Source organism: Passer domesticus, chromosome 8, assembly GCF_036417665.1.
Source record: "Passer domesticus isolate bPasDom1 chromosome 8, bPasDom1.hap1, whole genome shotgun sequence".
NCBI lineage: Eukaryota > Metazoa > Chordata > Aves > Passeriformes > Passeridae > Passer > Passer domesticus.
This window is the reverse complement of record NC_087481.1, coordinates 40,926,938-40,939,714: the sequence shown is the minus strand read 5'-3', so window position 1 is coordinate 40,939,714 and position 12,777 is coordinate 40,926,938. Positions and strand designations below refer to the sequence as shown.

Here is a 12,777-nt window from a genome sequence, read left to right as displayed (position 1 = left end):
GCTGGACTGCTGGGGAGAGCACTTGTGGGGAGGGAATTAAATATTAAAAAATCACAAAGTCATAGGCTCTCTAATTACTAATAGAACATCACTGAGGGAGTACAGGGTGAAACTGGCAGTCTGTGTGTAAATAGCACAGTGGAAGGGCTACAAATGCTAGCACCTCTCTCCTAAGAGGACAATCACCTGCACTTTTACCTGTATAAATGTATTACTCTTCGTTGTAAGTTTACTACCAGAATGACTTTGTTTCCTTGCTGGCTTTCTCCTTACATTTATGGTAAATGATAGGCAAGCATAGCAGCATAAACAACCTGATTTGTTTCTTTCAGCTCCCTGCACTATGGGCAGGGATAGTTTGATGCAAGGATGAGGGTTCACTGGTGGGAAAGGGAAACCCCTTTGTGAGGCTGCAGGGTGAGTTGTCTGCTGAGCTGGGAGAGGAAAGGATCCCTGCCCAGACTCTGCCCAGGCCTGCTCATATTTAAGTATTCAAAACATGGGGGAGGGAAGGTCCTGCTGACAGTCTTTCTAAGAGGTATTCCTTCCACAGAGTTTTCCTGTGCATCCTTTGTGCCCAACGAGCTGTAAATTAGCTTTTTATGAAGATCTGTAAAGAGAGGAGGTACTAGTTTTTTTGCTGTGGTTGAAAGTAGTTACTTGTAGTATCCTTCCTCTTAAAAGCAGGTGTTAAGAATTCTTATGTTCACTAAGATTGTCATCCTGTGAACTGGTTTTGAAATGAAAATAAAACCACCTGTGGTGTAAGAAATAAAGGACAAAGAAGCTGTACATGTTGTTTCTAAAGTGAGAACTGATTCTGTTGCATGGGAAGGGATTGGGCTGCTCATGATCTCTTTGGAAGAACTTCAGGCACAAGGTTAATACTCCTTAGGAGAGCTCCAGTTTAGGAGCAGCCACCTTTGCTTTATGAACCAGTGATGTCACAAATACTGTACTAACAATCTGAGTACTTAGATTCAGAGCATGAGCAGTAAGAATTCCTACATTTCTTCTCCCCTTGTACCTCAAATCAGCCCTGGCAGTGCAGCAAGTCACTTACGCAGCTGTTGCACACAGTAGGAAGCAGAATTGTTTTGCACATTAAAAACAGGTACAACAGTGTTGAAATAGGCACACTGAACTCTTGGTTCAATGTTATGCCTTAAAAAGCAGGGTAGGAATGAATACCCTCCTGATCTTTGGATGACTGAAAGAAGAGAAATACAATGTTGTGGCTGAATTCAGGGGAGTTTATTGCTGAAAGTGGCCGGGTTCTGGTATCACTTCATCTTATAGCCAGTTGCTGGCAAAAGGCCTTGAGAGAGTTTTCCCTACTCTAGATTCTGGGGTTTTTTCAGTCCAGAATAATTTTAGAAAAGTATATCTCCTGGAGTGGGGTGGACAAATTTCTTTGGTGCTCATAACATCAATTTTAGGAACCATTGATGCTGGCAGACATTGTCTGAGGAATATGGCCCATGTGCTTGGCATGGCACAGACAGTATTTAGCAAAAGCATGTGGGTGACTGGAGTGCCTCTGAGGAGCCCAAGTTTTTACACTGCAGTGGACCTATGCCTGTGCTGCATCTGTAGTGCTGTAGAGCTACAATTTTGATCAGGACTCAGCAGCATTTGGTTCTGTACAAGAACAGGCCACAGTCCCAGCTCGAAACTGAATGTTATTGTAGTCAGCATTTTTTTGTTTGTTCCTTAATCTACTATGACTGGGAAGAGTATTAAAAATTAATAGCCATAGCCATTGGGAGGATTACAAGGGACTGTTGCTGATTGCAGAGGGAGTTCAAGGTATCCATTCAGCTTTCCTTCTCTGACCTCATTTGACTTGCTGAAACACCAGGAAGAAAAAAATTTCTTAGAAATCTCTACCATTCCAGTGAGCAACGTTTTTTACAAAAAGGTCTCACCTTGTCAGCGTAGGAATGTCAGGCTGGGTGTATTGGCAGATGGGAAGAGCAGAGTGGAAGTAGGAAGAGAGGAATAAGACTCTTTTCTTCTGGCAGTGGTGAGCTGTAGCTCATCGTGGTTGTCAATGGTATTACAAGAGCTTTGCCAGCAACAGAGATGCCTTGAGCAGTGTGGGGTATGTAGTTCTCTTGTCAGGTATGCAGTTCTAACCAGCCAGATAGAAAAGATGTACAGTTTCCTAGAGATTGTGCCAGGGTTCAGTGGCAGTGGAGAGCTGGTGCTTGGGTGTGCTAGATAACATTGCAGTCTATAGTGCCTAACAGGTGCAGGGGCTTTAAAGCAACACATCCAATAGCTGTGACCTAAATGCTGGTCTGTCCCTTGAATAGTCTGCAGTGATCCAGGTGGGAGATCTCAGAGGACAGTGCAGAGAAAAGGACTTTAAAATAAGGTCTTTTACTGGGAGCAGTTTCTGTACTTGTTCATTTATTATCAAAATGGTCTGTAACTCTTGTTTTGCAATAGCAAAGGATGTGGGCTATTTCACTTTACTAGATTGTAAATTGTTAGGTCAATCTGTTGTAGCAGAAAGAATTAAGTCATTATCCTTCCATTTTGGCACTTATCCACGATCTAATGCTGGTAGTTTGAAAGGACTGGCATGGGTATGTGGATTTGCAGGGCAGTTTCAAGAACAGCTGGTGGCAGGTTACCTCCAGTATTTAAGATTTGTTCATTGACAGGTATCAAAATCACCATATACTCCTACAACCTGAAGCAGTAATTCAAATTCTTTTGCAAATGCAAGGTTATACTCATTTAAAGAATTATTCTGTGGAGTTGAGACCTGCTGGCCTTGCTGATAGGGGTAACAAAGGAAGTTCAGGACTACTTTGTGCAATAGCTGAAAGGTCTCCAGTGTAAAATGTAAACCAACAAAGCAATGCCCCTTTACCTATATGATAGCAATGGATTGCCAAAATCCTACACTTTTTCTGAAGTCCAACAAGCTGACAATTTGTAACAATAGTTTGAAGATGAATGTCAATTGTTCTTCACGAGAAAAGGATTAAATTGTCCCACTGACTATATGTTTTGGTATGGGTTGTTTTTTTGGGGTTTTTTTTATATTGTGTGGGGTGGATTGCATTGATTATCAAATATACTTGGGTTTTCCTTGACTTGTGGAAAGGCCCTGCGTTAATGTATATCAGTTTGTGTTGCTGTATGTGTGTTCTCTGATGTGATAAAGACATCACCAGGCCGTTGGCTGACAGAAAAACAAATCAAGGGAAGGAATTAAATATAGCATGTCACTTTGCTCTATAAAGTGTTGTGAGGAGACAGGTGCAGAAGTGATAGAGCACAAGCTGGCTTTTAGAGTAGTGTTTCTGAATGTGGCAATTGTCATCCACATCACAAAATGTGAGCAGCTACATGGCTGTGTAGCACCTTTTTGTTTCTGTAGAGATTGCTACTCTGTCTTGTGGGAGCTAAAAGCTCTTGTCAGTTCCTTCTAACTGATATTCTTCTAATTGCCTAAAAATATCTTGTCACCAACCACTTCAAATATTATGCCTTTAATTCTTTGCTTATTGTGTTTCAAGATGCTTACTTCTCAGATTGTACTGAGGAAGTACCTTGGTTTTGTTTGTGCTTACTGACTCTGGTATCTTAGCAATCAAATTCATAGACAAATATGGTTCTGTGATGGACACAGAAAAATCTAAACCAAATATTTTATTGCCTACAGTTCAGTAAAAGGAAATTCAGTATCTGTTTATAGGCATATTACCTGTATTTTCAGTGAATCCTTTTTATAAGGCCAAATTTGAATTAAATAAACCAACTGAGAATACAATTTATAGTATGGGAAGCCACTTCCCTTTGTGGCTAGTACTTTAAATGAAGACTATATTAGAAATAATATGTAGTGTCACTGTGTCATCAGACTAAAGGAACACCAGAGCAAAGTACCTTTATTGTAGGACAGTTTGTTGGCCAAAATCAATTATAATGACTATATTGATTTTTAGCTAACTGCCTATGAAATTTCAGAAGATTACATCTTTAATTGATATTGAATTGCATTGACTTGATTGATTTCCATGTCTGGTTTAAGTAAGTACTTACTGAAAGCTCAAATCTCTAGTGGTGTTCAGAGCTGGGATTGGGAGAGGAGAGCAGAAGAGATTGTATAATACTGCCAGGCAGGACTGAACTCGGGAAGGGGGGATGGTATGGATAAGGAAGGGAAAATGTTGTCTCTATTATGGGCATGCTCAGGGTAGCAAATAAATGTCATGAGAAACCAGCAATGTGGCTATTGCTTGGAGGCAGGTCTGAGTTGCAGAGGAACTCCTGTAGTGGTGTGTGGCTCCGGACAGGGATTGCTGCCTCTGTAAGGAGGGCAGTGTGGCTCCATCCAATTGTACGCATCCTCTCCCAAGGATAATCTTTGATTTTACTTTTAGAGGCATGACAACCAAGTACGGGGTTTTGGAGGGGAAGCTATTCAATATAGTCTCAGGCATTTGCACAGTGAGTGTTGAGCAGCACTTCACTGCCTTGGCTCGTATTCCTCCTCCCATTTTCATCAGGATGTGAGAACTTCCATGTGCCAGTGTCACTTCCAGTCGCAGGAGTGATTTCGAGGTCTGTAATTCCGATTCTTGCCTTGCAGAATGATTTTCCATCCCAGAATGGCTTGCCTCGTTAGTGCCACCTGTGGGTGGCCCGGCCTGTTGTCACCTCGCTGTGCTGCCCTTGCCTTGTTTCCCTGCTTCGGAGTGGGATGGTGTGGATTGTGGTTGTCATTTCAATACTGCTGTGCTGTTCAAATGAATCCTAACCCTTTTCCCAAAGAGAATTTGAATCTGTTGTACACTGATTTCTGTTTAGAACTTAGGTGTATGACTGAATCAATAATCAGCTAATGACCATGTGAAGGGTGAAACCAACCTGTGTGGTGTTATTGAAAACACATCACTGGATCAGAACTCCAGAGCATGTAAATATTTGTTGAGTTGTGAGTCTGATTTATTGATTTGTTTTCTTCCTTATGTTCTGCTGATTCCATAATTCTGTTGAACAGATAAGCACAAATAATATATTTCTACCATTAAGAATGAGGAGCTTGGTGTACTGCATTAGATTATCAAAGCAGATATTTTGATCCCAGTAACCTAAGATAGCTGCTGCTTTAAAGGCAGGCCGTGCTCATTCTGACCTCTATGCAATTATTGTATTCTGTGAAGCATGCAATATAAGCATCAATGCTGTTAATAGCCATAAATAATTCTCCTTTCTAAAAATTTCTATCTGATCCATGTTGTTGACTTGCAGATGAAGTTGCTAAGTATGTCCCTAATGAAATTAACTATTACAGTCACGACCAGAAACGAAGGAAATAGAAAGCTAAGACAGCATGAAGAATTAACAATCATAGCAATTGACTGAGACGTGGTGCTGCATAAAATAAAACAAAGTTCTGCATTCTCCAGAGACTGATCACGAAAGCTTTAACTCTTGACTAAAATAAATAATTACTGTGTGAGCTGTACAAATAGTATCAAAGGGGGACTGAAGGAACATAAAAGGTAACATACTTGGTAACATTTCAAAGCAAGATGTTTGATGTCTTTTGTGAGGTCTGTGCCAATATAGGTGGTAGGTTTCCAGTTAAATAAAACTGATTTTTTTTAGAGCGTGAGATAAAGTAGCAGAGGGTGTATATAACCACATGGAAGTCAGGAAAATTGGGGGCTGATGGGATTTTCATGCTGAAGTTGGAGACTGCTAAGGTACTTCAGTGTGGAGATGAATTGGATGCTGAAAGATGGATTTTGGTATCATTAGACTAATTGGTTACGTTAATAGCCAAGATGTTGCCTAAAAACTATTATAGTGGCTTTGATAAAAGCAAATTTTTGGGATATTTATTTTTGTAATGACATAATTTGTAACATGAGTGTGGATTGGAATTTGAACAGTCTAAAGAAGATTACAGTTTGGTTATAGTTGTAAAATGTGGTCTGGGATGAGACAGAGAGGTTTTCTTCAACTCAATTCTTATGTGCCTCTGCAACAGAGATTTAAACATGACCAGTGAGTTTTCTTACTGTGAAATGGGTCCTCCATGGCTGGTGGTGATGGGGAGAGGGCTGAGTGTTCTGGTACCTCTGTCACCATCTGCCAGATGAGCTGTGATGCCAGAAGGACCCATACTAAGGCCTGAGGATATTTTGCTGTGTGGGGAAAGAGGTTATTGATATTTACAATTAAAATACCTGTCTGAGAGAGCTCAGTCTGCAGTGAGTGAGCTTAGAGAAAATGCCTGGATACACTAAAGCCTGATTTTAAGTGAACTCTGTAGTAAGATTTTTAATTCTTTTTACAATTCTTTTGGCACATAAAAATAATCAGAATGAAGGAATACTGAGTTAGAAGAATCTAAAACCTGCTGGTAAATTTTATTGATGTAGGACTAATATTGTATATTAGCTCACATTAAATTCAGCAATGTGTTTTAGGCACAAAGTAAAGCAAGACTAATTCAGAAAAAGCTATGATGCTGCAGCAGCATCTTACTTCTTACAACATTTTGACTTTTAAATTAATTTTGAAGTGAAACTAAAAACAAAATAAAAAAATAATTTCTTACATCACAAAATAGTTATAATTTGAAAACTAATTTCTCTTCATTGAGCCAAAAGACAAAACCAGTTATTCACAGTTTTGTTGAGAGCAGCAGGATTTACCTTAACAGTTTAGAGAAATGGTAAAAAAAAAAAAATCCTACTGCCTGTCAGACAGGGCTTTCATCAAGTCTGAAATTTAACAAAGAGATGCATCTTCTGTCTATAAAGCTGGAAGGTAGTTTGGGTCAGTATGAGCGCCTGCTGGATGGTTACAGGAGAGGTGAGTGCATCCTTAAGACAGAGTGGAAGGAGAAGGTAAATGAAACTATAGAAGTGGAGATTGTACCATGGAGACTTTTTGATAATGGGAGGATGTGATACCATTCAGGTCTGCCCTCTGCTGATGGAAGCGTTTCGTGTGTAGATGTGCTGGTTTAGAGCTCTTTATAAAGCACAACATCATGACCTGACTGCCAGGTCACGAGGAAGGTCAAAGCAGATTTTATCACAGACACCAATGTGATTTCCCTCACTGGATTACACTGAGGAGGCTCTTTAAAGATCTGACCTAAGTCCCTTATCTGCCTCTCCTTATTTTGCGCTTTGCTTCATGGAAGTGAAGAAATAGGATCAATTTTAATGTTGCAAATATGAGTGTTTAATTGTTTTTTTTTAATTCCCCAAACACCACAGCATCCTCATTATTTTTCTTTCTTTGACAAATGCTGGCAGTTTCATCCCTCTGTGGTGAGGCACCAGGAGCAGAAACCAATCACATGGTAACATTAAGGCCACGTTTAGTTCTCTGAACCCAAAGAAGCAAAATGAGACAGTACTCTGAGAGGCAGAGGCTTGCTTTCCCTTCCTGTGATGGTTTGAATTAGCTGTAGTGTATCTGGAGTACTTGGGTAAGAAGCTTGCCTGGCTTTTCGCTGCAACAGTTCACAGTGTTAATGTGGGATATCAGTGATGCAGATTTACTGGTACTGGCCTGTAAACTCATGCCTTGTTCCAAGTGGGCAGTTATAAATTGTGTTTTAAGTTAGCTGAATGCAGAAAATGGGAAGGAGCAGGATAATACTATCATTAATGAAGGAAAAATGGCATGAAATATTTAATAACTATTATTATAAGATACTTCATAAATCCAAAAGAGGTAGAGGTGGAAAATACCTATGAGGTCACTTAACCTATCTATTCTGGAGGACTGGCTTGCTGCCTGCAGTATATCATCATTGTCTGCTACTCCAGACTAGTTCTAAATGCCCCAAGCTTTAGTACTCTTAATGCAAGAGAGGAGGAAAGAAAGGGTTTCTATTTCTTAAACTTTTCCTCACTTCTTTCTGTTTGTGAAACCCTTCCTCAGATTTACGTCTTGGTTTTTTTCTCTATTTTGTCTTTTTATTATTTGTTTTTATTTTTTAATTTTGTTTTTCCTTCAGAATGCCCTGAAGAGAGAGATGACTTCAATAATTCTGGATAGCTGTGTTATCTCTATGTCTTTTGTGTGGCTCACAGGCACTACTTTTTTTGACAATTTTCTTTTTTAATTTTCCTCAGTTTTTAATTTTTTTCTCACCTATGGCAGCTGGGTTCCCTGGCTAATCACCCCAAACTGGTAGTGTGTGGAGTGCGAATATTTTTTAATACTCACTCCTTTTCTTTGTGCCCCCTCACCATACATCTGCACATCCTCATTGGGCAAATATCCTGTTAGGAGTGAGCAATATCATTTTTCCCATGTAGAGCAGGAGGCAGTGATGATTTTCCACAAGGAATGGTTGTATGAGCATTGAAGCCTCAGTGGAGATGTTGTGTCTCTTTAGACACTCTGGAGTGAACAGTATCAAAAAAGGTGATATTTGTCCTGTGTTTACCTGTCACGAACTTGAATGTACACCCTGAAAAACAAGTAACCTGTTCAAAAAGGAAACATGTCTGTCCATATCTGAGAAGGAAGTGTGGAACAGTTATTTAGCCTCCCTGAGTGTTCTTACTGTTATTTCTTTGTTTCACTTACTCTGTAATTGCCTTTTCAGCCCGGTCAAGGAGTTTGGTGATGGGTGAACAGATTGGGCCTCCCTCCAGACCATGTTCTCCAAGCCCTCAGGAACGTGTGCTGAAGAGTGGCTGGCTGAAGAAACAAAGGAGCATTATGAAGAACTGGCAGCAGCGGTGGTTTGTGCTGCGTGGGGATCAGCTCTTCTATTACAAGGATGAAGATGAAACTAAACCTCAGGTATGGCTAAAGAAGTGCAGGAGTTAACGATTGTGACTCCTGTGTGATCACAGCCATGCTTTGATTGACAGCTCATTTCAGATGTTTTCTATCCTCACCAAAACCATTCACACTTAAGGAGGTTCAAAGGCACAAGATGTTGCAGGGAGGTTTTTCTACTACCAGACAAGTGGTAGAGCTTGGGAAAAGGTTAGAAGGTGTTTACTTACCCACTAGGGCATGCTGACCTCCAGATCTTAGTATGGTCAGCTATGAGACTGGAGTTTGACAGGAAGAGCTGTGGAGTTGCAGATCACTGAGGCAGGAGTGATTAACCTTCTTGCTCAGCTGGGACACGTTATCTTCCAGCTAATCCATTGTTAGCCATGAGGTGAACCAGCTGCTCCGAGCTGGCTTGTGTGTGTGGAGTGTGTAGGTTTGGTTACATGCTGAGAATGGGCTGTAATGTGTGTTTTAGTGGGGGGGAGGGAGTGGGTGTTGTGTTGTTGGCTAAAGTTTACAGAGGAGATGAAGAATTTCTTATTCATGTTTTTCTAATGCCTGTAAAATTCTCTCAGAGCATTTGAGCTGAGGTCTTTCCTGTTGCTGTAGTAGATTATGCATCATAATTCACATAGTCATTGTTTTGACTGTCAGGCCTTTAACCAGAGTCACTGAACAGAGGGAACATAATTGAATGAGCCAGACAATGTCCCTGTGCTGCTGGCTCCTGATGAGTCAGTACAGGCATTACAGAGTGACAGTCAGCCTGTGTAATATCATCATCATCCACACACTCATTATAGACAATTATTAAACTGCTTGATGCAGCTGCCTGCTTGACTGTCACACATAAATTTCATTGTAGAGTGAGAATGGAAATTAATATTCCCCTGTGGGCCTGACATAAACATGGTAGATGAATGAGGATGTTGACTGCATCTTATATCTTGCACTCTCCTGATCAGGGATTTGGTCCATAATTATGGAAAGTCTGCTGTGTAAGGGCTAGAGAGATTTTTAACTTGATGATGCAACTTGATTACTCAGGATGCTGCCAGCAACAGCTGGATTTTGCACTTGCAAACCAGGAACCTTATCTTCGTATGCAACGCATGTGGGAGAGCTGGGTCCTTCTGAGCCATGTCACTGAACATGATGAGGAAGAAATGGCCTCAGGTAGTCACATTGTAAATGGTTTCTTTAACCCTGGCCCTTTCTGGGCACAAGGTTGCCATGCATTTATCATGGTAGGAAGACATTTTGTGTAGGATGATGCAGAGCTATGCTGTGACTATTCTTGTAGGAGTTGCAAATTAGGATTTGCATCTGATCAGCCAGGACTGTGTGCATCCCACAGGTGAGATGTACTTTTGGGACTTACAGACAGCTGTTGCTTGGGATTCTCTGGAATGAAGGAGCAATGGCACAGGTGTGCCCATGCACCTCAGAAAGACAACTGAGACTCTTTGTTGTAGGGAGATTTTTTTATAGGCCATGGAGATATTTTCTCCAGTTGTTATTGATATTAATCCCTAATTTTCTTCAGCCTTAAAGTACTCATGCCTAATTTAAGTATTTTTGTTTTATTTATTAAGTATGGCCTTTAAGCTTGTGTGTAGAAACTAAATCAATAGTTTCACTGAAATTCTCATTGATCTTCCACCTACTTGATTATTTATACATGTGGATTATTTATACCTGTTCCATATACTCTGGAAGTGAGTTGTATTCTTGTTGTTTACCTGATAAAGTCAAATGAGAATTATGGCATAATGTTTCAAAAGAGAAACATGAAACATCTTTTTCTTCATGGATCTTGCATTTGCCTATTTTTATGAAAACTGTTCTTTCACATTCTTAGAGGAAACTGTAAATATTCTACCTTTAATAATATTGCTGAAAAGGTGGAGCTGTAATCGAATGGCAGGAGAATCACACAGGCTTTCCGGGGTGAAGAGGATTTCTGTTGTCTTAATGGATTGAGTACTGTTGAAGGTGTGTATATTTGTGTGCCACATGACAGTTGCAGTTGCACAGCCCACTCCATCAGAGACCAAATGTTAGAGGGTGGATCTGCAGCCACTGCTTTTCTGCAGAGTTTTCTCTTTTTTGCCTTGTGAGGATAGGGGGAAGGGAGGACTGACCTGCGAAGAGTTTTTGATGCTCCTACTGACTCTGTCAATACATTTGTGTTTTTAAAGTAGCTTTGGGCTTGTTTCTATTCCCAGGAAAGGAGAGAGCATACACCCCTCCCAATTTCCAGGGGAAAAGAAGCCACTCTGCTACTAATTCATTAATGCTTCCTTGACATGATGGAAGGCTTTAATGCATCTGCAGTGGGCTTGAATTTTCCATTTTAGAAAACAGCAGAATTTTCTAGAATGTGTTCTGGCCACTGGACTTTAAAGATGATGTTTTATACAATACTTTTTGATACCATTTGGAATTCAGATGCATGTGCATTTTTGTCAAGTTGCCTTTCCTATGTTTTCCTGTTATCACTGGAATGTCTTCAGTTTATCTTCTAATTTCAGTGAACCTCAGAGTCAAATTGCAGGGCAACAGGATTGGGAGGTAAGGGTGGTGATAGTGACAATGAAAAGTAACACATCTGGCCTCATTGTTTTATAGAGAAGGTTGCAAAGCTCTTATGAGTTGTCTTCTGTTAGTTGAAATTCTGGATTGTCTGTCTCATGAGATGCTAATTGTATAACTCCATTATATGTGGATCTGGAAGCTGACAAATAACGTAACTAGAATTTGTTTTGATTACCAATGTTATGATGATCCAGTGTGTCTTGGATTTGGTTGTTGCCAGATCAGTAAACATGCATAGCTGTATTCTCATCAACCAGAGATATGTGTGAAAAACCTGACTGAAACAACTCTTTTCATTTTCTGTTCATCAAGAAAAGATGCTTTGGGACCCTGTTTGCATTCCAGGGCAGTTCAGTGCAGGAGTGGGAACTGCTGATTACCTTCTTCATGGCTTAACTCTTGAGAGTCTCAGTTCTTACTGTAATTTGTCTGATTGTGCATATATCCTAAACAATGTTAGCTGGAAACTCTTTAAAATATTACAAATTAAATACTTGTTTCACTCAGGTTACTAGAGAAGAACTTCCTGTGATGTCTTTTTCCAGCTTTTCCATAGATTAAGAGGATTTTGTTCACTATGAAGATACTATGTCTCCAGCTATGCAGGGTTCCCAAACTGGAATGTATTGTGTTAATCATGCTTGGGCTCAAAGTGGAAATTAAGAAAATGCTGGCAGCATTTGAACTTGGGAAGTAAAGGGGCTTTTTTTTTTTTTTTTTTTTTTTTTTTTTTTTTTTTTTTTTTTCCCCTAGGGATGCTATAGTCTTTTGGATTAAAAGGTAGTCCATTGTCTTTCAAACCTGAACTAGCTGCTCTCTGCAAGTATTTTCCTGGGAGCTTCTGTGTACTGAGCATCTCTGGAAAATCTGCCATTTTATTAAAATGCATGCTGCAACCAGAAATTCAAGGGTGTAGGAAGAGTAGATGTAATGTGAGATGAAACTCTTGCAAAGGATATTTAGGTATGGAAACCAAGGAGAATCATTTCTGCATGCTCAGAGAAGTGTTATTCTAGAGGAAACAGCCTTAGCCAGCAGTGTCCAGTGTGAGAGAAAGGACAGAGAGACAGGTGGATGACCAGCTCAAATCTTTTCTTGCTCAGAACTGTGCAAAGGTGTTTTGATCTGTAGATGACCAGGAATTGAGTTTACTATATATTTTATTATCTTTTCCTTACCCTTTTTGTGGCCTTTCCCTTTTCACTAATGTTTGTGTCCATTACAGGGTTTGATACTGCTGCAAGGCAGTCAGGTGAACGAGCTGCCACCTAATCCTGATGAACCAGGAAAACATCTATTTGAAATTACTCCAGGTATGCCAGCATTTTTTTGTGCTTTCACTCTAACATCACATCGTTCCCATCAGTTGTCACTAATGGTAACTGAGTT

General features: G+C 40.1%; 1 protein-coding gene across 5 annotated transcripts in view; it reads left to right on the top strand.

The window, feature by feature from the left end:
• The window catches only part of ARHGAP22 (Rho GTPase activating protein 22), a 125,893-nt gene that overhangs the window by 7,105 nt on the left and 106,011 nt on the right, over positions 1–12,777 (top strand). For all 5 annotated transcript variants that reach the window (XM_064430742.1, XM_064430740.1, XM_064430741.1 and 2 more), the window contains exons 2-3: positions 8,609–8,808; positions 12,614–12,701. In XM_064430742.1, the coding sequence (XP_064286812.1) occupies positions 8,629–8,808; positions 12,614–12,701 (268 nt within the window). In that variant the 5' untranslated portion in view covers positions 8,609–8,628. The remainder of the gene's footprint in view (positions 1–8,608; positions 8,809–12,613; positions 12,702–12,777) is intronic.